The following is a 24,937-nucleotide window of genomic DNA, read 5'->3' as shown; positions in this document are numbered from 1 at the left end:
AAGAAAATAATACTATGCTATACTATTCGTACATTACACATAATGTTATATTCATAACAACATTAAAATATAGCATTAGTGTTTTTCACAACAACACACAAAACCCACAAAGTCTCCAGTTAAATAATAAAACTTGGATTTCTTGTTTACTTGCGAAACAATTCAATGTGAACCACAGCCGGTGCTATCTTCTCCACCACATCTGCAATAAAGTTGTATTTGTGCCGCAAACTATTCGGATCTTCTTGGCCTGAGGAATGAAAAATAAAACACTTGTCATAATTCATCAATGTCAGCAATAAAGAGTTGCAAAATACTCATATTAAAAACAAAGTTGATATCTATGAAAAACATTTCTTTAAAAAAATAGTCTAAGAGCTCACAACAAGACTGTTGTTGAGCTTATTTTTAATTAATAAAATTGTGAGGGGGGGGGGGACTTGCTCCAATAAAAGCACTGGGTCTCATTATATTACAAAGAAGATTACTCAGTTTTAGCATCCCCATATTTATCAAATGAGTCACCACACCTCTGAGGCTCCCACAAGGCAGGGCATTTTCACATATCACCATATCATAAACATCCTCACCTACATAGCAGAGCCATGCACAACTCTGCCACTTATCTCACAAAATATATATTTAACACACTGCTAAAATTATATATAATTAGCTTCATGAGTTAACAAACATTGGTTTGGCTTACTAGCCAGTCACTATTTGTGACAACAATGAGCCCTTCCGTTGGTCACTCTGGCATGCACAGAAGGCTTGAAAGAGATTAAGCATCCTCTCTCCTTTGTCCAGAGTATGAAGAAAGTAAGAAACAGTGGCACTCCCACCTGCTGCTGTTTCCTACCTGCTTGCAAACTGCAGCACAAATGAGACCTCTGGGTAGAAATCTGCATTGTGCCAGGTGTCCTGCTAGGAACAGGGTTAGGTACACTCACCTCTAGGGAGTGGTTATTATGAGAATGACCCATAATAGCATTCTATGTTCACTGCAGTAAAACAATATTTACAGGACCCGGACACAAAACCACACATTAGCCAGACCTCCCAGGGGCCCTAACAATTGCATTTTATAACTCAAGCTCAATTCAATTAACTTTCGTGCCTCCCATAAGCTGCTACTGATGGCCCAGATCCTTCTGGCCACCACTCTTCATGATTCTGCTCTGTTTTACTTATAACTGACAGATGTGTCTCATTTCTAGGAATACTTCCACAATAGCCTGCCAAAATATTTAGCAATAGACTTTCCCTGGACCTGAATTATTGATCCAAAAACCAACAACAGTAGTTTTTCTAGCTGGGGCATGAGCCATAATCCCATAAACTGAAACCCTGCCCCCAAATGAAACACTTTAAGAAAAGACTACACAGGTATAAGGTGTCAGTGCTAGTTACAGGCTTCAATTCATCAAAGTACTGTTGTGAGTTGTGGGGTAGGTTAGACTGTATGAATCCCTTCTAATTCTTGGATCTAGCAAGGGTTAAAATCTAATGGTATATTCCATTGTTGAATTAGCCAGGCAAGGGCCAGGTATGGGTAGTTAGTCTGACAAAGGAAACTGCTCTGTGCTAGAGGGGAAATGAGTGGTGCCCCTCCTCCCCCCCCCCCCCGAATACTAAGAAAGTCAATAGCCAAAGCTCTGTGTGTGAGCTGCTAGAAGCAGACAGAAGCCAGAGAATGAGTGCCATGCTTGATTTCTGCTTAAATCCAAGGCTGTAACTATGGGAGAAACAAGACCTTCTGCGGTTGTTAAAGCTGTGAGCATTAACAATTGTAGGTTCAGGTTGTATATATGTATAAGTAAACCAGATATCATAAAGACACCATGGTCTCCACTGTCCCTCATTCCAAAGAAACTGAACCCTGAGTAAGTGCCTGGAACCCCTGGAATCCTGTACTGCTTGGAGATTGGGGTGGTATGCAACAGTGATGCTGCACCAGAACAATTAAGCCACCACATTCTAAAGGAAATATAATTGCTTTGACAATTGTTTATAGAACTCTCATCTTGTATGTTGTTTTAAAGTTACGTTTAGTGCAAAAAAGGAGAGACAGAAACACTATTTATAATCAAATAGTGTTTCTGTCTTTTTGCAGCAAACGAAACTTTAGCACGACATACAAGATGAGAGTTCTATAAACAAGTATCCCTTTCTTAGATCTATCCAGTTTTTATCTATTTGCAACATGAATGTATGGCTCTCCAGAGTAAACATTCTCCTTGGAAGGAGAGGCAGAGCTGACTGCTGTGCTCCATGAAAATTCCTTTCCCATATTATTTTAAGAAATGGCAACTGCAGTGGAGCAAAAACCATGGGATTTCTAAGTAACAGCAGGCAAGAGATACCTAGCTATGGTTAGAAATGACAAACCATCATTTCATAATTCATTTAGTGATGGGGGGTCGGGAGGACAGGTGGGGAACCAGATCTCCCAGCATTTACTTAACTCTCTGAAGTGTCACAAAGGTTAAATCATGGTCTGGGCAGTCACTACACTAAATAGTTCAACTATTAATTCAAAGTAAATTTAAAGATAACAACTGAACCAGCTGTCTTTAAATTTTGTTAATTAGATATATAGGCATGATATTGCTATGAAGACAGCAGGCCCCGACCAGCTTTCCCAAACAGTAGGAGGTTCAAAGGGTAGCTTCTTTACAGAGTCTATCCCATATGGTGAAACTTATGGTGCCTTTGCAATACCTACAAAATATAAACACGGAGCATACTGGAATCTAGGGTGTGCCTATAACTTGCAGAGATCCCCAAAGAACAAAGTTTGCAGCCACATCAATGTTACATTTCAGAAGGGTCAAGCCTAAACTTTCTGTCTGTTTTTCTCCAAGTCCAAATTCACATTCGAGCACAAGGGTCACCTAGTCCAATCCCTGCAATGAGGGTATGCTTTGCCCAACTTGGGGCTCAAACGCATAAGAAGCAAAACAAAAAACCCAGACAAGATGGACTGCTTAATAACAAATATGTACAGGGATTACTGGAGATTGAAGAGATGTGTAAAATGAACCACAAAGATGCAAACCATTTAGCTTCTTCTATAGGTTTATGGGTCTGAATTGATGGTGACTGTCCAGGAAAGAGCTCTTGGTCATGTTGAACAGCTTAATAACTTGTCAACTTTGAGTATGCATTGACAGTGAAAAAGGCAAGTTCCATGTTAGGGATTATTAGGAAAGAGGTGAAAGTAAGACAGCTGATATACATAATAATGCCACATTAGAATACTCTGTACAGTTCTACTGAACCCACCTCAAAGTGCATACCATAAAGCTGGAGGAGAGGGCAACCAGTAAGATCAGGATTTGGAGTATCTTTCCTCAGAGGAAAGGCAAATTCAAGAGGTAACAAAAGATTTATAAAATTGTATCTGCCTGTGGATAAAGTGGTTGGAAAGGGGTTTTGCCCTCCATCTGTCTTAATACTATATCTCAGGGTTATCTAGTGAAACCAATTAGCAGTATATTCAATAAAGGATTAAAAAAAGACTTCTTCAAACAGCACATGCTTAACTTATGGAATTCTCTTCCAGAAGATAAAAATGGTAAGATGTTTAAGAGTTGTCTAAGAGACAAATTTGCAGACAGGCCTATCAACAGCTACGATCATGAATATTAAATAATGTTGTGCAGCATTGTTTCTTGGGGTGGAGTGGACAGGGCTGAGCTGCTGCTTTCATGCCTTGCTTCCAAGCTACCCGAAAAGCATCTGGCTATCCACTGCTAGAAACAGGATGCTGGGGCTAGATGTACCTTTGGTTAGATCCAGAAGGGCTTTTCTTGTGTATCTTACGTTATTCTTGCGCAAACCATTTGAGTTGTATAACACAATTTTGCAACAGATGTTGTGGGGGAGAGAAACTGATCTAATGGAAAACATCTTGCCTTCTACATACACAGATTGCTAGGACTTTCATAATGGAACTCTGTGAGCAGTTAAGAAACACATTCTCAAGTTCCTCGCTGAAAACAAATGAAAGAACCTCACAATTTTTCAAGCTATTTTCTCAGGGGACAGAGCTTTCCTCAGAGTGTCTCTCAGCATGGGAAAAGATGTTTCTGTTGCACACCATTCTCCCAGTCCCCATCCTTGCTCTTTGTCAGTCTAGAATCATGGCAGGAAGAAGAGAGAAATAAAAAGTAGCAAATGCACAGGGGCACAGTTTGCCCGTTGTCCACAGCCATTCATCTTTTATAAAGTTTTTTTTTTCCTTTTCATTTTAGTCCACAGCATTTCTGTCCATCTGTTTTAGTGTTCCCAGACTAAAATTAAGCAGGACTCACCAAGCCTCAGCAATGATCTCATTGGATGTCTTGTGAGCAGTGAGACTGGGTCATCTTAGCTTGCCCTAGTTTAATTTGGAAGATCCTGCCAATGCACACCTTCAGTCTCTGTTACATATACATGCACACATTTCAGGTGAATCTTATAGCTCTTTAGTGATGAAGAGATTTACCATGGCATTAGCTTCCATGGACATTATGCTAATATTTTAGGCAACACAAGACACTTTGCTAGAGTTGTTGTAGCTCATTAAGAAGGCTATCCTTCAGAAACAACTCAAAATGTGGCAGTGCTGGGATGCACATAATAATAATTAACACTGATACAATATAACTCTTACAACAAAGTTGTAAGACTGGCCATTATTATCTCATTTGTAAAATGGGAGAGGAGCCTAGGCTGACAAGGGAGTGGCTTGTCTAGTATGTTAATGACAAAGGCCACATTTGAACCAGAACCTACTGACTGATAGATCAGTCGCCTGGCCACTACCACAGCTCTTGATTTTGCATACTGCCCAGCACATGGGTAAGAGCCTTTTAAGCATATTCCATCCTACACATCCTACACATAAGTTGAAAGTGGGTTGGAACTGCATGTGCACCAACAGGCCTTGAATAAGAGAAATGCAATGCCAAAAACACTCAACAGACCTAGCCACCAAAAGCACTCACTACTGCATTACTCAAAGTTAAATATTAAGACCATAGTTTTTATGTTCAGGTTTTCGTTTCCATCAACAGCAAGTTCCTTGTTCATCACAAATTTAAAAATGTAGAAAATAGGTACATTTCTTTGCATGTGTTACAGATGGTGAGAACATCTAGGCTTCACTCTTACTCCAGAGTACTTTTCCAGACACAAAGCAGACTAAATTTGTTGTGCATAGGCCCTACTGAAGTCATTGGGACAAATTACGTCTTTAAGACTTAATTTAGTTCCTATTGAAACCAGTGAGTACTTAGTCTGGGTCTTAGCCATTGTGTCTGGTTTGTGGCAGGGATCCATAGAGGCCTTCCCTAGTGCCTGTAGGGTACCCTCCCCCTGCTGAAAATAGAAAGGAGGCGTGAAAAAACATTCTGCTGTAGCTAATAGAATAAGTTGTGGTATGTGCTAGGTTGTGGCATGTCTGTGGCATCCACAGCAGTTTGTTCAGTTTGCAAATGTGCCCGCAGGCCCAGAAAAGTTGGCAACCCTGGTTTATGGTGATGTGCATAGAAGGTCAATAGATTTCTGTGTGGCAACATGGATAGCTTCTGAAAAACAGAAAGTCCACAGCCCCATGGAAGAGAGTTAGTTAAATTTTACTTAATATTCTGGTCTCCATAGACCTTAAAGAAAAAGTTTAAAAGACAATGAGAAAGAACAGTATTATAGGATCAGCACCAGTTTGTTCATGAAGTCAGAGCATAGCTCGTTTTCTGCACAGAAACCAAAGTTATGTATGACTTCAGTATGAAAGCAATGCCAGGGATTCCCCCCCCCCGCCCCGGAAAGGAAAAGCTAACCTTGGCACTCCTTTTCTCTTTTAGTCCTTATTTTTTAACATATTACTTCATAACGGTTACATTTCAGATGCAAGTTCACAGTTTGGGTAAGGTATGTGAAAGAAAGAAGTAATTATAGTGTTTGGGAAAACAGGAGCAATTATTTAAATGCAACATAGGATATTTCACCAGGAACAGAGAGAACTATAGGGAAAGCTGATTGGACATAATCATTCATGTTTCAAATAATGTATGTACAGAAGCTGTTTAACAGTGTTACCAATCCTTAAAAATTATATTTAAGCAATAAATATATGGAAGTAATAGTTTGAATTCTCTGTGCATAATAAAAGGAATGTTCTCCGTAATAGATCTTGCAGAAGACACGTATTCACCCCAACCTTTTCCTAAGTAGCAGCAGCACTGTTAGTCAAGCTGTTTAACTTGGATTTTTTAAAGTTACACTTGGATAGCCTCAAACAGCTTACTTTTCCATGTGTAGAGAAGCTTGCTACAGCACAAGGACCGCTGCTCTTGAGGGAGCAGTGGTAAAACAGTGCTTTAAACTGAAATGGGCTGGAGAGACAAATAGGTCCTCGTTTTATTCTTATTCAGATTTCTTTACTGGTAGCTTTGCTACTTATTCTTATGCAAATTATAGTTGGTTTGTGAATTCTCCTATGGTTATGCTGTTATTCACACTGCATAGCCTTGATGATGATGATTCTAGTGATATTGTACTGCTTTGTTTACACTATACAGCAGGGATGCTGTATAGTGCTAGGCTATGGCTCCAGGTGTTGCTGCACTACATCATTGACCATGGCATTGCTAGCTGGGTCTGATGGGAGATGCAATTCAATATCTGGAGGATCACAGACAGGCCATCCCTCTTGCAGAGCTTTGATGGACGTTCCTTTATGTACTTATATGGTCAATTCACATATTTCTCTTTCTGTTTTCTATTGTATATCAATAAACCATTTAATAATTTTAGTTACAGTCCCAAATCTGCAGTGATTCTCCCTGGCTCTGCTTTATCTACCAGGACATGTGAATTGAAAGCAGATTGACAGGCACATCATCATTAATAGAAAACCTTATGTAACATTGTAAAACACAAGAGGATGCACTTCATTATTTGTAAATAATAAAGCTGCTTAGTCCTGAACAACCACTACAGAAAATAGTATTTGTGTCTGTTTCCATGAACACAGCTTTTATTTCTAATGTCTTGCTTAACATCTGCTATAGGATAACAAAAGCTCTGGATAGCTAATGAATGGGCACTTCTTTGACCTCTACATAGGATAAATGCATTCAATGTGAGTGGTTTGTTTGTTTGTTTGTTTGTTTGTTTGTTTGTTTGTAGCATTTTTGCTCTACTTCTCAGCCAAAAGAGACCCCCCCCCCAAGTAGTTTGCAGATCAATAATAATAATAAAAACAAGATAGACCATGCATTTAAATACATGGCACAAAACAAAATAGGGATGGGGTGGAAAGAGGAAAAATATGACAGCATAAAGCTATTTTAAGTGTGGCTAAAGTTTATTTTCAGTGTTGCCTGCCCATCTGGTGTGTCTCAGCAGAAAAACTCATTGCACTTCAAATGTGAAAATGTACATACTTTTTTCCTACACTACAATTCCATGTTGGAAATTGTAATGGATGAAACAGCTCTGAGTTAAGATTTGAACCTGGGATTCACAGTTCTTAGTCCAGTTCCTGGCTAGGCTAGACCCTTTTAATTATTTTTTTAAAATAAAAAATAAAGAATGCAGTCATGTTTGTTCCTTCATGCAGGAATAGCTCGACTCTAAACAGGAAGTCTTTTCCCTACTAAATTGTAAACCACAGTCAGTGGTGTATGAATCAGCCGAACATCTTCACAACTATAGTGGTACCAGCTGCTACAAAACATCGGCAAGAAAAGCAGGGAAATAGAACATTTCTTGGTAAAGAAAAGTGAGTGTACTGCTTAAAGTAGGTGTTGACAATTCGTGACTTAACGGTTCTATTCTCAGCTGCAATAGTCATGGTGAATAGTATTTAACCACAATTTCTCAACCCTACTTTTGAAATGGTTATAATATTCCATCAAAGATGGCTGGCATGAAGTTTAATTAAAACTTGGCAAGCTGCAAAAGAAGCTACCCTTAAAATTACCAAATATTACCAGTGGGCTTCCTAACATTATTTACTGCATTTTGCATTTGCTCCATCAAAGCTGTCTGGAAGTTACATCAGTGGAAATATTTGAGAAGCATTTATTGATCTTCAAAATCAATGAGGAAGAAAGCTTTCTGACGAGACAGGAAGGGAAATAAACCAAGGAGAACAGTGCCAAATGACTGAAATAACCCAGGAATGACAGATACTCAGCAGCTGATGAAAAATGGGGATCTGGGCATTTCTATAGCAAATGAACTCCAGCATTAAAGGGTCTGCCTTACAAAGGTTCTGCTCAGGAGCCTCAGATACAATATATGGAACAATGCTGGAAATGATTTCTAAGAAGGCAAGATATGCATTGGGGATAATGAAACAGACAGAACTAGGCTCATCACAGACCCTGTCTCAAATAGAGTAACTTAGGTGAAAAGTGAGAAAACTTGAAAATTAATATCATATCAGCTCCTGCAGACATAATTTGGTCCATATTTAATGGTGTTTAAGGGATGATACACCAACCACAGGATTCCCCTCTATACCACTAATTCTACCCACTGGCATTATGCATCCTTAAGAGTTATTTGTTGCCATTAATGTTAGCCACAGTTAACACTTGCTAGGTTTTTTCTCTTAAGTAGGATTCTGAACTTGCATCAAACCTCAGTTAAAAGAAAGCTTAACTAAGAGCAAATCCTGATTAGCATTAGCCTTTGTTAACGTGGCAACTTAACCCTTAGACTGCTTAATTGGGGATTCTCACTTAAGGGTGGAGTAATGAAGTGCACAGTTCTGCATCCTGTTCCACACCCTCACCAGTCAGGTTGTGCACCATCAGCACTGGCTCAACCTATTTCAAAGCCTGTAGTAAGGACTCCCTTGGGTTGCCTGCATGAGCAACTCACATTAGGTAAAGGCACCCCTGACCATTAGGTCCAGTCGCGGATGACTCTGGGGTTGCGGCACTCATCTTGCCAAGGGAGCCGGTGTACAGCTTCCAGGTCATGTGGTCAGCATGACTAAGCTGCTTCTGGCAAACCAGAGCAGCACACGGAAACGCTGTTTACCTTCCCGCCAGAGCGGTACCTATTTATCTATTTGCACTTCGTGCTTTCAAACTGCTAGGCTGGCAGGAGCAGGGACCGAGCAATGGGAGCTCATTCTGTTGCGGGGATTCGAACCGTCAACCTTCTGATCGGCAAGCCCAAGAGGCTCAGTGGTTTAACCCACAGTGCCACCCGCATCCCTTAGCCAAGATTAAATATGTCTTAAAATATAAATTATGTTTTGTTAATAAAACTGAACTATCAGGATTTTAAGAGGATGCTAGTTCAGTTCAGATTTAACACCAAACCGTAGCTCAGCAGGACATGAACCAGCCTCACCCTCACATAGATACTCTTCTTCTTGTGCACTGTGAATCCAACTCTCTCCTGTATGTTGCCAAACCATGGTTTGCTTGGTTCACATGTAATGACAAACTATGGTTTGTAAACAAGTGGTAAGGAAAGCAATCACAGCATGTGAGTTGAAGGGATGTGGGAGTTTGAGGCACATTCATATAGCACTAAACTGTGGTCTGGTGGTTGGTCTGAACCAAGCCAATGTGACCAACTCTTTATCCATGACCTACTTTCTATCTATATTTACCTGCTTTGATTTGAAAGGTAAATTCTTACTCATTTTGCCAATTAGATTAATAACATAATAGATAAAACATGGGGCTTTCATAATTACTTCTACTTTGATGGCCAGGAAACAATGCTGAAGGGAAATAAAATGGTCAAAGGAAAATGGGACTCAATGTGATAACAAAAATGTGCACCCACATTTGGGCTTTATGTAAATTTTTGACATTTTGCTTTTGGAAAACAGGATGCAGCTATTCCATTTAGGAGGATGTTCTAGTGAAAGAGAATGTTTGATGAGTGTTAATATTCAGTACACCAGAGATCATTGCTGTAGGCACAAAGAGCCAGCTGTCTCCATGAAATGTCTCAATAAATAAATACAAAATAGCCTACAAGACCAAAACAAAAAACCTAAAATACTAACAGACAGATGGAAAAGACAGCTCCTACACAGCGCTGAAGCTTTGTAAATCTTAGTCAAATTTCAAAGCAAACTAAAATGAGTGCCTAGGAGTTTAATCATTTTATGTTTGTTTCACAACTAGCTACAAATTTATCTGGATACATGTTTGAAATCCAAGATCCCATTTACAACATCTTATTCCTGGAATTCAGCAAGCACATTGAAAGTCTACTTCCAGCCATGTGTTTCTCCTAAATCTGGCATAATAAGCTTTTGGTAATAATTCAGCAACGTTTGTGTAACAGAAAGGATAATCAAGTTTTCAATCAAAAAAACGTTTTAAAAGTCTGCACCTGAATTAATGAATTGTCCACTCACTCCCAAGGCTTGCTCTAAATTTAGAAATCAATATGAATGCACCTTCATCTGATTTATGCACGGGTAGAAAGTAGCAAGGCCAGTGGCTTTAGCTTACTTGCTTCACTTTTTTCAATGGGATGCAGCACACATATACATGAGCAAGTTAGCATGTGCTGAAAGTGTTCATCAGATGCTCATCAGTGTTTTGCTTTGTAATTTTTTTGCTTTTCTTTGGCATGCCAGAACTTGAGGGAGGGGGGGGAGTTCAGCCTAAGGGCCACATCGAGAGACAGATAGACCACTTTTCTTTCCAGGCTGAGAGAGAAAATGATGACAACAGTTTATTTACTGGTATTTGAATGATTGGTATTACTAATTGTATTATAAATTTATATTGTTATAAATGAGGCTATTATTGGACTGTAATTGAAAATGGGTAAAAAAGTATTACATAAAAAGATACTTTACTTTGTAGTTTACCCCAAAGTACAAGCCCTTCACACACACCCCAAAAAGCCCCTATCAGCATGAAGTGCCCAATCTGGATAAGGTGACAATAGGGCTTTAACCCTTTGTCCCCCACTATGGTCCTAATGGGGCCCCTTGGCTTCCATGGTAGCAATTTGCTTCAAATCTCCTGTTTTAATGAGAGCTTATTTCCTATGTCAATGGAAGGCAGAAGGGACATGACCCAGATTTGGATGATTGCAAATGGTTAAAATCTCCCTACTCCCCACCCTTTCCATGCTAGGGCCTCAATTCAGAAGAGTGGGTTCCATGGTAGCAATGTTGTTGTTTATTGTTGTTGTTTGAGCAGAGGAACGTGCATTCAAGAGAAATTATAAAATAAATGGCATGTGTAGTTAGAGCCTTAGGCATAATGTGTTACATATAAATATGTTTATGTGTGGTTACAAATCCAAGAAAGGGAGATGTGACAGTAACATGTGGAATCTTTGTATCTTACAACTTGCAAACATTTTTGATGGAGCAATTGGGTATTAAAAAAAAAAAAAAAAGTTGACCAATGGACCACCAGTCCATTGCAGGATGCTGAACAAAAACACACTTTCCTTGTCCAGTGGCCACCTGAACCTCTTCTAAAGCAGGTCTGCATATAGAACCTGTTTCTATAGGCAGGCTACTATGCCTAGATTGGGGCATCTATTGTACATAAGGAGCAATTATGTTTTACTTTAGCACTGTATTTGCAAATAGTTATCTTTTGCATTAGTAAAACGTCATTATAGCAAACATTTCCCCAGCACGGCAGGTTCAGGGCTGCAGCTTGTGTAGTTCATGGAGTTTGCCTCTCAACCAAGATACGCTCTGAAGCTTCAGTAGCTTTTTCTGAACTTGCCTGAGCAAAAGTCAAGGCACTGGTTCTATCATACAAAATTTTGCTTGTATTAGATCCAACATATCTAGCATACCTCCTCCCTCATTTGCAATCTCCAGGAAAATGCTGTCTTGATTATTCCATCAGCAGACCAAGTTCATACAACGAGGGTATGTCTATAGCAATTCTTAGCATTCTTCCACTGGAGCCTTGCCATATCTCAAGCTGCATTCAGAAAAAGACGACCTATTTTCAGGCAAGTGTTTTGCAGCTACAACAAATCTGAATATGGAGTTTTAATGTTTTCTTAGTAGTCTTGTGTCTTATTAACATTTGTTTTTTCAAGTATCTGTAGACAGGCTGATTATTAAGCATGGGCAAGCAGACCAGCCGCACAAAGAACACAACACCCCCGCCCCCCCAAAAAAACCCTTTTGAGGAACACATTTCTCCCCACAGGTGGCTGGGCCATTCGGCTGGAGCTTCATCAGTCAGCAGAACAAATAGAGTGATGATGGTGGACCTTTTCCAGCCTGGAGGGTGAGGTTACATGCCAGTGGGTCAGACAAGAGGCAAAGGTGGGTGAGGCAATGGATCTGACAGGAGGCTACATGCCAGCAATGCCAAAGCATTGGGTTTCTAAGCACGCACAACTCTCCATTAAGGCAAGCAAGAGCCATTGTCACAGTGCAAGGATACATTCCAGACAGGCAAAAGCACAACATTCATATCCCTGCCTATGAAGCAGTGATTCGGTGGGGGCAAAGGAGAACTTCAATCTCTCGGTCCAATTAAGCGCTTGCGAAAAAGGAGGGAACGGAGGGAGGAAAGAACTGTGCACTGCAACTCATTGCTATGCTTTTCAAAAAGGAGCAAACAATGTTAATCCTGGGAATTACATCGAAACTTATTTTAACGAAGAACCTCATTTTGTAAAAAGGGAAACAGTGTACTCCCTGAGAAAGTGATATGAAATAAAATACCCAGAATTATACAATGGATTGTTTATTGAGGCCATTCAAGCATCCTTTATAAGTTGCTATAAAAAAGATCAAACCCAGTACCCAAAAGTTGCTTTTGCTGCATCAGGGATGAGACCTGCTTTTCCAGTCCCTCTCTTTTGTTCCGACTGACATCCAGACAAAGCACCAGCCGGAGGAAATGCAGGCATATACACTGCTTCTCAAAAAAAACCTCCTAAGTAGCTCATATTCATAGCACACACATTACAGTCAAGAGGGGGAAAGTAGTGGGGGGGGGGGGACAAAGAGATGTCTAAAAACCAGACGAGAAGCCTAGGAACTGGGTAATCAGGTCAAAAACTAGACAGGTGGCAACATTTAAATAGTGCTCTGTCCAACTTTGTCAATTAAATGATGTCAGAGCTGCTGAGAGGGGGGAAAATCAGCCAGTGTCTGAAGAATTCTGAAAATGTCTGAAATTTGCACTATTAGCAGAAGTCAACAGACTCAGATCCCAAGGTGCTCCTCTGTTCACATGAGAGGGCATTTTTTTCCCCAACCCCCACTTCCAAGTGTCTCCCAACTCACAGGAGCAGATTTTCAAGGGACTACAGAGGAAATGGAAGAAGAAAAACTTCTCTGAGCCTCTACTGTTCAGAAAAGGCCAGGCTAAATGATCAAAGGGACAGCCGAATCAACCCTGGCGATCAATGGGGTGACAGATGTCGCAGCCAGATCGCCCTCACATCCCGGCCCCACGCAGGCGTAAATGGAACAGCGAGCTGGAGCTTAAAATTAAACAACACCTGCACTCTCCAGATTTATTGGTTCTGAGAGACCAGTGTCTTTTACCCAACTCTGATCCTTTTTCACTATATCAGCGGGTCTCAGAGTCTCTTTTCCCACTACTTACAAACTCCAGGCCTCCCAAACAACATAACAAATCGGGGGGCTGGTTTGACAAAGATTGCCGGAAGCTAAGATCCCTGCTTAGGAAGCAACAAAACAAGGTAAAACAGGAGAGGACTCTGTCATCTATAGTAAATCTCCACAGATGGCGCTCTTACTATAAAAACACCTTAAAACTCAAGAAATCCCTTTATAGGAAGGAACAATGGGAGGCACTTGATAAGGCGATTAAATCGCGAGATGATAGAAAATTTTGGGCAATAGTAGCACAGGGAGTCTCATCCAAAGGAAAAATTGTAAACAACAGTATTCCATCCGAGGTGTGGTTTCAACACTTTTTCCAGCTATACACACCCTCAAATATTGCTAATTCGAGTCCGCCCCTCCCATTGAAGAATGTTCATCTAGCTAGTTGGGATCCTGTTACGGAATCAGAGTGCCTACAGTTAATTAAAACATTAAAAAATGGCAAAGCTCCTGGTGAGGATATGATCCCCCCTGAGGTATTTAAGTCAAATACCCAATGGTGGGCCATCTTTTTGGCCAAACTTTTTACGGCAATAAACAACACATGTAAAATCCCAGCAAATTGGAAACTAAGTGTGGTAGCCCCTATCTACAAGAAGGGAGATATTCAAGATCCAGCAAACTACCGCCCTGTAAGCCTTCTGGACATCGCATACAAACTTTATACCCGGTACTTATTAAACAAGTTGGTAGATTGGGCGGACCATTCTAACCTGTTCAATCAGGAACAGGCAGGATTTAGAAAGGGCCACAATACGATAGGTCACTGTATGGTACTACAGACCCTGGTAGCTAAATATGCAAAAGCGTATAAGAGCAGACTCTTTGTGGCCTTCGTTGACTTGACATCTGCCTTTGACTCAATCTGTAGAGATAGACTATGGAAAAAATTATATGAAACGGACATTGATAGACGACTTTTAAAAATTCTCAGAGAGTTACACACAGATACTACAGTCAAAATCAGAACTGGGCCATCGGGAACTCTTACGGACCCACTGCCATTGGGGAAAGGGGTCAAACAGGGATGCCTGCTAGCCCCATTTCTTTTTAACTTTTATATAAACGACATTGTTCAGTACATGGCAAAGTACAAGTCATCGGCTCCAGCCCTTGAAGGTAAACGTCTGAATATATTGCTATACGCCGATGACATGGCTTTAATGGCACTCACCCGAAGAGGCTTACGCAGCATGCTGGAGGGGATCGCAGCCTACTGTTCCCATAACTCACTAAAGATAAACTATGACAAAACAAAAATTGTGGTGTTCACTAGAGCTCGCCACACCTTTAGATGGTTTTTAAACGAACATGTGATTGAACAGTGCCCCTTTTTTAAATACCTGGGTGTTACATTTCAGGCTACATCTAGTTGGCTAGCTCACTTTAAGGCTGTAACCATCCTAACACGAAGAACAATTGGTGTCCTGCTTAGTTTCTTCCATACCCGGGGAGGACAATTGGTGATCCCGGCATTAAGAGCTTTTGTTGGGAAAGCTATTCCCCAGATGTTATATGGGATAGAACTCTGGGGGTGGAACCAGAGGCTGTTGGAACGGCTTGAAATTTTGCAAAATTATTATCTCAAGAGGATTCTAGGCCTTCCCCAAGGAACCCCAGCAGCTTTCTTGAGGGTGGAGGTTGGATTACCCTCTGTGTCTGCCAGGGCCCACTTAAGATTCCTACGATTTTACATCAACCTTGCAAATACTTCAAACATCTTATTGGCCAAACAAGCCTTTGTATCTCTTCAAAAGAACACCACTTGGCGTCAAAACCTATCTGAGATCCTGGTTAGATACACCCTACCGGAGTTTAATATTCTCAAACTGTGGAGCCCGGACAAAGTTCGGGAATGGATCCTGGAGAGAGACGCTCTGTTAGATATCACAAAAATACAGAACCCAGCGTCCTCCCACTGGTTTCCCCGTCTGAAAACAGTCAAAACCTGCGCCAATTACTTGGCGAATATCACCAATCCCACCCTTCGGAGAGCTTTCACCATGGCCCGTTTTCAAACCATTCCTACGGCCTATCTGTCAGGCAGATATGCAAAAATCCCAGTAGAGCAGCGTATATGTCCTTGTCATATGAGAACCAAAGAGGATCTCACACATTACATGTTGTATTGTCCCATCTATTCGGCCTTCAGGGATGTGATGTTACAAACTATTCCCAAATCAATAGCCAACTCTGAGGACCAAGTAAAGTTTTTATTGGTGGACGCTGATCCACGGATTTCTCACGTGGTAGCGGTCTTTGTGGTGAAGGCTATGAAAACTAGGGTATGGTTCCTGGATGAAATGGTGAGGTCCCTCCCATTGCTCCCTTAACCTGTTGCTGTATCTTCTTCCCTGAAAGGCGGGGGTTTTTGGGTAGTTTCTTCGCTGGGACAGCATGGCATGAATTTTAGCTTATTTCTATAATTTTATTGTTTATCTTTTAATAATGTTTTATGGTATTTTGTGTAAAGGCATGGACCTCACAAATCTAATAAACTTGCTTGCTTGCTTGCTTTTCAGATCAAAGGGACAGATAAACCCGTGTGTATAGTTTGATGTGCATGAGAGATGGAAATCCTTTCATCTGTAAGGGGATGGATCCTTAGAGGGACCGAATGATCTAAGTTTGTATCTTTGTTAAAATCTGTTCATATCTTCTCAGGAGGACAAGTTGAAGCTTCCACAAGGGAGTCCTGTTTAGCAGACATTTGAATCATTATCCTTTTATAAATCTTTGTAGGGTTCTGGAGAGTTTGCGAAGATGTACATGCATTAGTAGGCTTCAGAGCATCCATTTAAGTTTCTGGTTCATGTACTTTTTTATAAGACTACTGAGGAATTCGAGGTTAGTGGTTTTTCCACTGGCTACTATGATTGTTGCTGTTTTATTAGATTCTTGTGTTTGCTAATGTATTGATTGTACATTGCTTTCTCTATTGTTGTTGAAAGCAATATATGTTTTTCAAGTACTGGATGTGTGAGTCATAGGCACACACTTAACAAGCATGGGTTTGTACTGAATGGAAGTAATGAACTTTTTTCCATTTTGATTTTACATCTTCCACTCATAGCCTTCTGGGATAGAAAAGCAAGTTTTAAGGGCAATCCTAACTCCCAGCCTGGAAGTTGTGTGGTTGAATGGAGTGACACAACCCCCTCTGTAACTGAGGACCTGCTTTAGTGCAGCACAGAGACCCAAATCACATCCCTCTGTCTGCTTGTCCAGGTTAGGACCCAGACCAGCATACCCTTTATCCTCTCTGCCTCATTTCAGGGCCTTATGCCTGTCACCTTCTGCTGGCAGGACCAAGTAGAGCTGGGCAGAAGGGAAATATCCACCATACCCAAACCCCCTGCAGCAGCATAGATCAGGAATTAGGAATGCTCTGCAAACTTTCCTTCAGCAACTAGGAATGTTAAAACTTGGTGGGGACAAGATAGCTGTACTGCTGTGATGCTTAAAGCGAACATTTTTTAAAGATAGACTTTGAGATCACACTGCTACTTACAACGAACTGAATTCAAATTATTCCCAATTGGTTACAATACAAATTTTAAACAAAACAAGATACAAACAGGCACTGCCATTTTTAATAAGGATACAAAAGAAAACTTCCTGAACAGTTAAAAGTTGTACAAAAACTATTTTGTTTTGCTTATTCCTGAAGAGCAGCATCACAGGAGTTTATTTTATATTTAGTTATGAAATAAATTGTTTTAACCATGGACTGAAGAGGTGAAGGCAAAATATTTTAAAAGTTGCAGCTGCATCCATTCTGAAACTTTTTTCTTTTCTTTTTCAATCAGACAACCTCAGGACCACAATCATTTGAATCAATAATACATGACTAATCTTTTGGAAAGCCAAACCATGTTCTAGCTGGCATATAGCCTTCAACAGCAATTTATAACACAAGGTCAGGCCACTCTCATCCGTCAAAATGCTGGAAGGCTCTTTAGGTCACGGATAGCTCAGTTCTATTGATGCTTACATAGCATAGCTCAGTCAGTAGAACATAGCTCTGTTGGTTAAGCATGAGACTTAGGGTCATGGTTTTCAGCCCCACCTTGGGCAAAACATTCCTGCATGGCAGGGGGCTGGACTAGATAACCCACATGGTCCCTTCCAACTCTACGATTCTATGATTCTAAGAAAGTCCCACCATACTCAAAGGGCTATACTCACATGTAAATTTATATACCAGCTGAGCATGAAAGAGTTGTGTTATCACACAACCTAATCCTGAATCCTAATCACTTAAACAGTACTGCAGTGAAGCCTTCTTTGTTCCTACACAGAATACAGTTTTGCAACAACAGGAAGCTGATTTACACTGTGCCAGGCCCTTGGGTCCTAGCCCAGTGCTGTCTACACTGGCTGGCAGCAGCTCTCCAGGGTTTGGGGAAGCCAAGGCTTGAACCTACAACCTTCTGCGTGCAACAGTAACTTGCATGAAAGTGGAATCATATGCACCTCTGCTCAATCATAAGTTTAGCTGAACAGGATTTGGGCTCAAATCTCCCCTGACCAAAAAAACATGCTGGATCTCCCTGCTGGTTCTCAGCACTGACCAGCTTGATTACTCTATACACTTTAATAAAAATGACATCGTGAACTTTATTTTGTCTACCCTCAAACAAAATGCACCATATCAAACTAACAAATAATGTGCAGATTCTGATGAGATGGGTTTTAGTATTGCCAATAAGTGGTCCATAGGCTTATGGCAACCATTCAGCAACCATTCATCCCACTGTTGCTGCTTACTTTGCACATCTAATTATATTTTCCATGATGTCACTTGACTCAAGGGCACCTAGTCATAAAGCTCTTCACAGAAGTTTAGACTAAGCCTTCCAGCTACATTTGTTGTGGGGGATGGTTCTATATAAAGTAAGTTCCCATATTATTTTCATATACAAAATGTGTAAAATAGTCTAAAGTCTTAAAAAACAGTATGTAAACATGAAAAACTGCAATGTAGAAATGGATGGATGGTTAAAGGTTCTAGCAGCCACTTTTGATTTTCTTCAACAGCTGCTTGAAGTGTGTTTCTGTATATACTGGGGGAAGGGGACTCTAAAAAGAAAATGGATTCCTTAAAGCTTAATGTGTAAAGAACAGATATATCCCAACATCAAAGCAGCTATTTATTCTACTTCAATAAAATGTGGTTTCAGGCTTTTCTTTTTTGAATGAAGTGTTTGCTCCCGTACCTTCTATCCCAATGTCTGCCAGATGTTTATATAACCTTTCTGTCACATTCTTATAAATGGAGGTACTTCAAAGATACTCAAGTTGTCTATGTGCATTCCAGACCTCATAGCTTAGTTCTAGAATCCCAGATTTAAAACTTCTGTCGCCAGCCCAATGAACTTTTCACTGCATGTATTACCAGATGATCCACAGTTACTAGCTATCAATGTATAACATGCATGTAGCCAGATTCCTCAAGGCCCATTTACCTACAAATTGAGCTGTACAGAACATAGGATGCAAACGGGCAGGGTGGTGGTAGGACTTATCTCAGCTCCTGCTAATTCTCCTTAAACCAGGTTGGGTGGAGAAGATTTAAAGTGCAGGTGAAGGGCTGACAGAGATGAACCCTTGTATCCCCTCCTTTTACACCCCAAGCCACTTTTTAAAGGGATTTTATCCACTTCATGGAGCCTCACTGGGAGACAGTGGTGGTTAGTAATTGGTTAGTAATCTATGGGACGGATGGGGCAGAAGGCAGGAAGCCAGACCCTGAGACAGACAGAACCACACCCTGACTGACTGTAAATAAGAAGGCAAGCAGGTGAGGGCTGAGGAAGGGGAGACAAGATGTTTGTAGGGCAGTGACCCATTTGCCCTAATGAACCAACCTCTATTTCTGGGAGAAAAACAGCTAAAAAAACACCATTTTAGATAGTGAGCAGGGGGAAGGATTGAGTTCTCCCCTCATACTTGATCATTTTAAATCACTCCACCTCAATCAACAACATCACTCTACAATGAAACAATGGCAGACCCTTTTTTGCCCACAAATTTATCACACATCTAGTCTGGTCTTTACTCCCGATTGTGCTAGGACTGCAGCCTTACAGACAGACCCTGTGTTGATTGAGAAGCAAAACCTAGTGTATTCAGTGGGACTCATTCCCAGGTAAATGTGTGTGGGAGTGCAGCCTTAAGCAGACAGCAGGTAGCAGATTAGTCAAGGCATAATTCTTGTTGATTTTCAATAATATTCTTTCAAATGAAAATATTTAGCTAGAGTCAAGCCAAGCCAAGTATTACACAGCCGATGCATAACTGTCTCTTAATATGAATATAGATATTTATGAAAAGTAACTGGAAGATTCTGGAAATTTGAATGGAGGAAAGGAGACTGATTAACCCTTTCTTCTTGGCTGCTTTTCCACTCACCATTGCATGGTTTTCTGGCACAGAAGAAACATATAAGTATTTGTATATTTTGCCCTGCAAGGGGAAAAGCAGCTGGTGAGGGGAGGTTAAGGCGGGGAAATGGCCAGAGTAGAAAGAGTTAAGCAAGCACTCACCTGCTATATAATTTGGCCCTTAATGACCCTAAAGCAAAAGACAGATTTCAAGTGTGAGTAACAGAAAACTAGCTCCTTGAGATATGGAGACATTATCCACGATGAAGGCTGCAACAGGCTGACATCTGAATCTATAGGATTGTGCTCTAAATATTCAAGGGACTATGATCAATGGATGTAACACCATCACAAACAGTCTGACCCACCCTATGCTGTCTTGCTCAACTGCTTCATAACATTATATTTAGTACATTTCATAGCAGACCACTGTAAAATAGAATTAGAGGATATGCTTATAGGTAGCTATTGTACTATTTTTAAATGAGAAGAATCAAATGTATATTACTGATCGTTTACTTTTTTTAAAAAAAGCAACAAAAATCTAGAGCAACATTGGCTTCTTTCACACTCCCCACCCTCACTCTAAAACCCAGCAAAACAATGAACAAAAACAAACCCTCCATCCCCATCAGATCACTTCTCAGTATGCCTACCCAAAAATGGGCTTTTCCAGGTTCATCTCACTCACTTCTCTTTGTTCAGCATCAAGCCCAGATGTTTCCCCTGCCTCTGTTTCCAGTTCATGACCTTTCTACCCAGTCCTACCCATCTTCTTCCCACAAGCACAAACTACCTCTCCCCGTCTCCTAAATCAGACCACATCGACCCATATGTCTCTCCGAGCACACTTTCTCCTCTCCACAGTGTTACGGCTCACAACTATTGTTTACACGGGCAGGGAGAAGAGGGAGAGAATAATGTGAACTCTCCAAGGTGTTGACCAGGGAATTTGGTTTCTTAGCCATCTGCGTATCAGTAATCCCCATGGTTCTGCTTTAGAGCTCTCTCTATTGTGCTACCACCATTAGAGGCCAGAAATAGGACACAAGACAGGTGGATGCTGATGCTGGAGAACTGTAGCCCAAGAAGCGCCTCCCCCCCCCCCACACACAGACACCCTCATTACTGAGCAGGAAACCAACTGAGGTTTTGATGGCTTGATTGATTTTTAGAGGAGCAAAGCTAATGCAAGGGGGAAAGCCTGCTGGCGCTCTTCGGTATTTTCTTCTTCCTTTATTTTATGTTCATGCGTTTCTGCATGGGTGCCAACTTGAATAAAATACTGGGGTAGGGGCTGGTAAGCCCCGCCCCACATAATCAATCACAACACGGTGCACACCCACCATTTGTTGTTTCTTTTGTTTTTTTCAAAAAAAAAATTATTAAGTTTCACAAAATTATACACAAACAAAACACACAAACAAACAAACAAACATAAATCATATCCCTATTAAAATTGCACTTATTGACATTGTTAAGTGACTTCCTCGCTTCCCCTTGGTTGAATTTCCATGCATATCCTTATAACGGCTTTCCAAATCATAATTTTTGTAAACTTAACTTAGTCCATTAACATCCTTATATCTTTTCAGTTCGAAATTGTACATGTTAAACGTCACTTAACTTATATAAATTCCTAAGCCAATCTATTGCCTGCAAGCTATTTCCAATTAGTTTAACTTAACAAATTTAGCTAAGTAATCGTTAAAGTTTGTCCATTCTTCCTGCACCCACCATTTGAATGGCAATACTAAACTTGGGGGGAGGCTTCTCAAACATTTTATTGGGGGGTCGAAGAGCCGCCAGGAGTTGGCTCCAACCTTCATTTGATTGCTTTATTAATAGATTGCCTTATTATTGCCTCATTAATTAATTGCCTTATTAATAGATCTGAATTGGCCTGTTTTCCCATTTCAATACAAGACCTGATCCTTGGGAAACCGTTGGGTTCTGTTTTGTAAGAGCTCCTGACCATACGCAGAGCGCCCAGAAAAACAAATGCGCCCAGCGTGGGACGCCAGCTCAGCTGTAGCGCCCTGCGCGCGCAAGGGGTCCTCCATCCCCGCTCCGAGCCCTTTCCCACCCGCTAGAGGCTTACCCTGCCCGCAGGCGCCCCGCTGGATGGCGATGACGGCCGGCTGGCGCTGACCCTCGGAGAGGCGGCTGGCCGCCCGCAGCTGGCACACGTTGCCGTAGCTCCTTCCGTCGTTGCCGCACACGGGCTCGCTGCTGGCGCACACGCAGCGGCCGCCCTTGGCCCGCCGGCGCACGGTGGCCGAGGCCGCCACGCCGGGCCCGCCGGGCGACACCACGCACAGCAGCCCCTCGGCGCACGACGGCTCCCCGGCCGGAGGGCCCCCGCACGGCTCGCCTTCCTGCGCGGCGCAAACCGGGCAGCAGCCGCACGAGTCCAGAGACTCGCCGCTGCCCGCGCACTCGGCCGGCAGCTCCGGGCAGCGCGCGCGCTCGCAGCGCTCGGGGCAAGGCCGCTCCTCGAAGCGCCGCCCGTACAGCTGAGCCCGGCAGCCGGGCGGCGGCAGCAGCAGCAGAAGGCAGAAGCAGCTCAGCGCCAGAGGCCACAGGGCTCCCCTCATCGCTTTGGCGCGCTTTCTCTCTCAGAAAAGGCGGGAAGCGGTTGGAGAAAGGTGCCGCGTCTGGAGCGCGAGAAAGGCGCGCGAGGCGGAGGGGTTTGCAGCAGAGCGCTTCTCCGCCTGGCTCGCCGAGGCGCGCAGATGGAAACGGCGGCGGGGAGAGCCGCTTTTAAACGGAGCGCCTGGGGAGGGAAGGCAGAGAAGATGCCGTGCGCGTGGAGAGCGGCCCGTCGGTTGGCCGCGCCGCCGCCGCCTGGGAGGGGACGTGGCGGGGTTACACAACCGCCGGGGCAGGAAAGGCAACGCGCCGCCGCCGCCGCGCCAAGTGGGGCAGGGAGCCGCGGCAAGCCGTAAAGCTGGCACCCGCCAAAGCCCATTTCCACCAAGCCGGAGGCGGCGGCGGCGAGCCTGGGCCGGGAAAGTTATTCTAAGCTCGCTGAGCTGCGAGCGCTTAATGCCGGCGGGGCGGAGCTACGCGCTGCCCGCGCTTTCTGTCAACCTCAGCCAGGACTCCCGAGTGGAAACAGGGGCATTCTCCGTAGGAGCCAACACAATAACGTATTTGAGGAGGCTGCCGGCCCCCTCCCCAAAGTTAATGGGCATTTCCATTCAAAGAGTTTGTGCGTGCATAAGACGTGTGGGAAGGTGTGAGTGAGCTCAGCTCGGCAGTCAGGGAATAAGAGGAGAGGTCCTCGGGCGGATCAGAAATTGGTTAATCAGCAGGAAGCGGGGAGTAGCAATAAGTGGACAGTTCTGTGAATGGAGAGATGGGGAAAGCCGGAGTCTCCCAAGGATGGGATTGGGAACTGGGGGTTTCAGTGACGTGATAGGCTTGCCATACGTCAGGAAAATCCCTGACATGTCCTGGTTTTGAGGTGTAGAAATGGCATCAAAGGGGAATTTTGCCAAAACTGCATACCTGTAAATGTCAGGAGGAACCCGGATGTATGGCAATGCTATGGAAAAAGCAGCGGAAACAGCTCCATAAGCTTAAAATCACCATTTTGGTGGTTTCCATTAAAAAAAGCACTTAACAATTTTGCAGGTGTCAGGAATTTTATGGCAACCCTATAAATTCGGGGTGAGCCATGAGGTGGCCAGGTTTGCTGATGATACTAAATTGTGGATAAAACAAAGATTGTGAAGATTTCCAAAAGGACCTCTTCAAACTGAAGGTTTAAGATGGTAAATGGAATTTTATGCATGTTGGTGCAAAAAATGTTTAATTTCACATATGCAATCATGGGAGCTGAGCAGGTGGGAACTGACTTTGGGGTCGTAGTGGATAGCTTGATGACTAAAAAAGGCAATAATTAAAAAAGGAATGAAAAATAAAACTGCTGATTTAATATCGTCATATAAATCTATGGTGCAGTCGCATTTGCTTCACGATAAAAAGTACATTGTAGAGGTGAAAAGGGGTCAGAAAAAGCACAAGAAAATGATTAAGAAAAAGATGGACCGGTGAGCATTAACAAAACGGTACGACTGGTTTCAAATCTTATGTCTGGCATTCATAGTCAAGGCAGATTCTGTGAAACTGAGCTTTAGAGTTTTAGAGTCTCTGTAAAATACTGTAGGACTCTAATTTTTTTTTTAAGAGTACTGTATTGTACAAATTAGTATTGTACAAATTAAAAGTTAAAACTATGTCTTTCCAATACCTTATTTAACTGGTACTGTTAAATGGCTAAATAAAGCAATTTGTTAGTAGTTCTGAAATGTAAAATCCCGTACAGTAAATCACAATTGTTTTTTGTTGCTTCTCTTCAGCACCATACAACGTGTTGGGGTTCAGTTATGTCAACATGTCACTACAAGATACTTTTTTATATATATATTAACTTTATTAATGTGACATTTTTATATGTAACTGTATTTTTTAGTATTTTGTCTGCTCTCTTTCTAATTTGTAAAGAAAGGGGGGGCAAGTATGTAAAGCTGAACACACACAAGTTAAATTAAGTTGCAGGCTTACTGTAAAAGGTTATGTTTGATACATGGCACTGGCTGTGAGGCCACACTATGTATTGCTTGAAACCACTAGTTTTCAAGGGAGTCACAAATTTCTGAGAGAAGGAAAAGCAATCATTTCCCCCTAAGAAACAAACAAGAACAAATGCCTTTGTTCTTCTTTACGGTCAACACAGAGCAAGAGAATATAATTAAATAATATTTACTTGAGGGACAGAGGACCCCACCCACTGGTGGTTTTGGCACTGTTACCTGCTATCGTGCAACTCTCAGCAATCAACCCTGAAGGAATGCAGTCCACTACAGAAAAGAATATTCATCTCCTGCTTTAGGAGCCTTCTGCCTACCTTCCTAGGCTCAATGGCCATCCAGTTCTG

At 42.0% G+C, this 24,937-nt stretch overlaps 1 protein-coding gene across 1 annotated transcript in view; it reads right to left on the bottom strand.

Moving 5' to 3' along the window:
- HTRA1 (HtrA serine peptidase 1) overlaps positions 1-22,877 on the bottom strand; it is a 44,583-nt gene extending 21,706 nt beyond the window's left edge. The window contains exons 1-2 of the mRNA XM_083443772.1: positions 22,094-22,877; positions 151-250 (exon numbers count right to left, since the gene is read on the bottom strand). Of these exons, the coding sequence (XP_083299898.1) occupies positions 151-250; positions 22,094-22,589 (596 nt within the window). The 5' untranslated portion in view covers positions 22,590-22,877. The remainder of the gene's footprint in view (positions 1-150; positions 251-22,093) is intronic.
- Positions 22,878-24,937: the final 2,060 nt, after the last annotated feature.

Source organism: Podarcis tiliguerta, assembly GCF_965153285.1.
Source record: "Podarcis tiliguerta genome assembly, chromosome: 5".
Classification (NCBI taxonomy): Eukaryota; Metazoa; Chordata; class Lepidosauria; order Squamata; family Lacertidae; genus Podarcis; species Podarcis tiliguerta.
The sequence above is the reverse complement of the archived record's forward strand: the minus strand, read 5'-3'. Positions and strand labels throughout refer to the sequence as shown.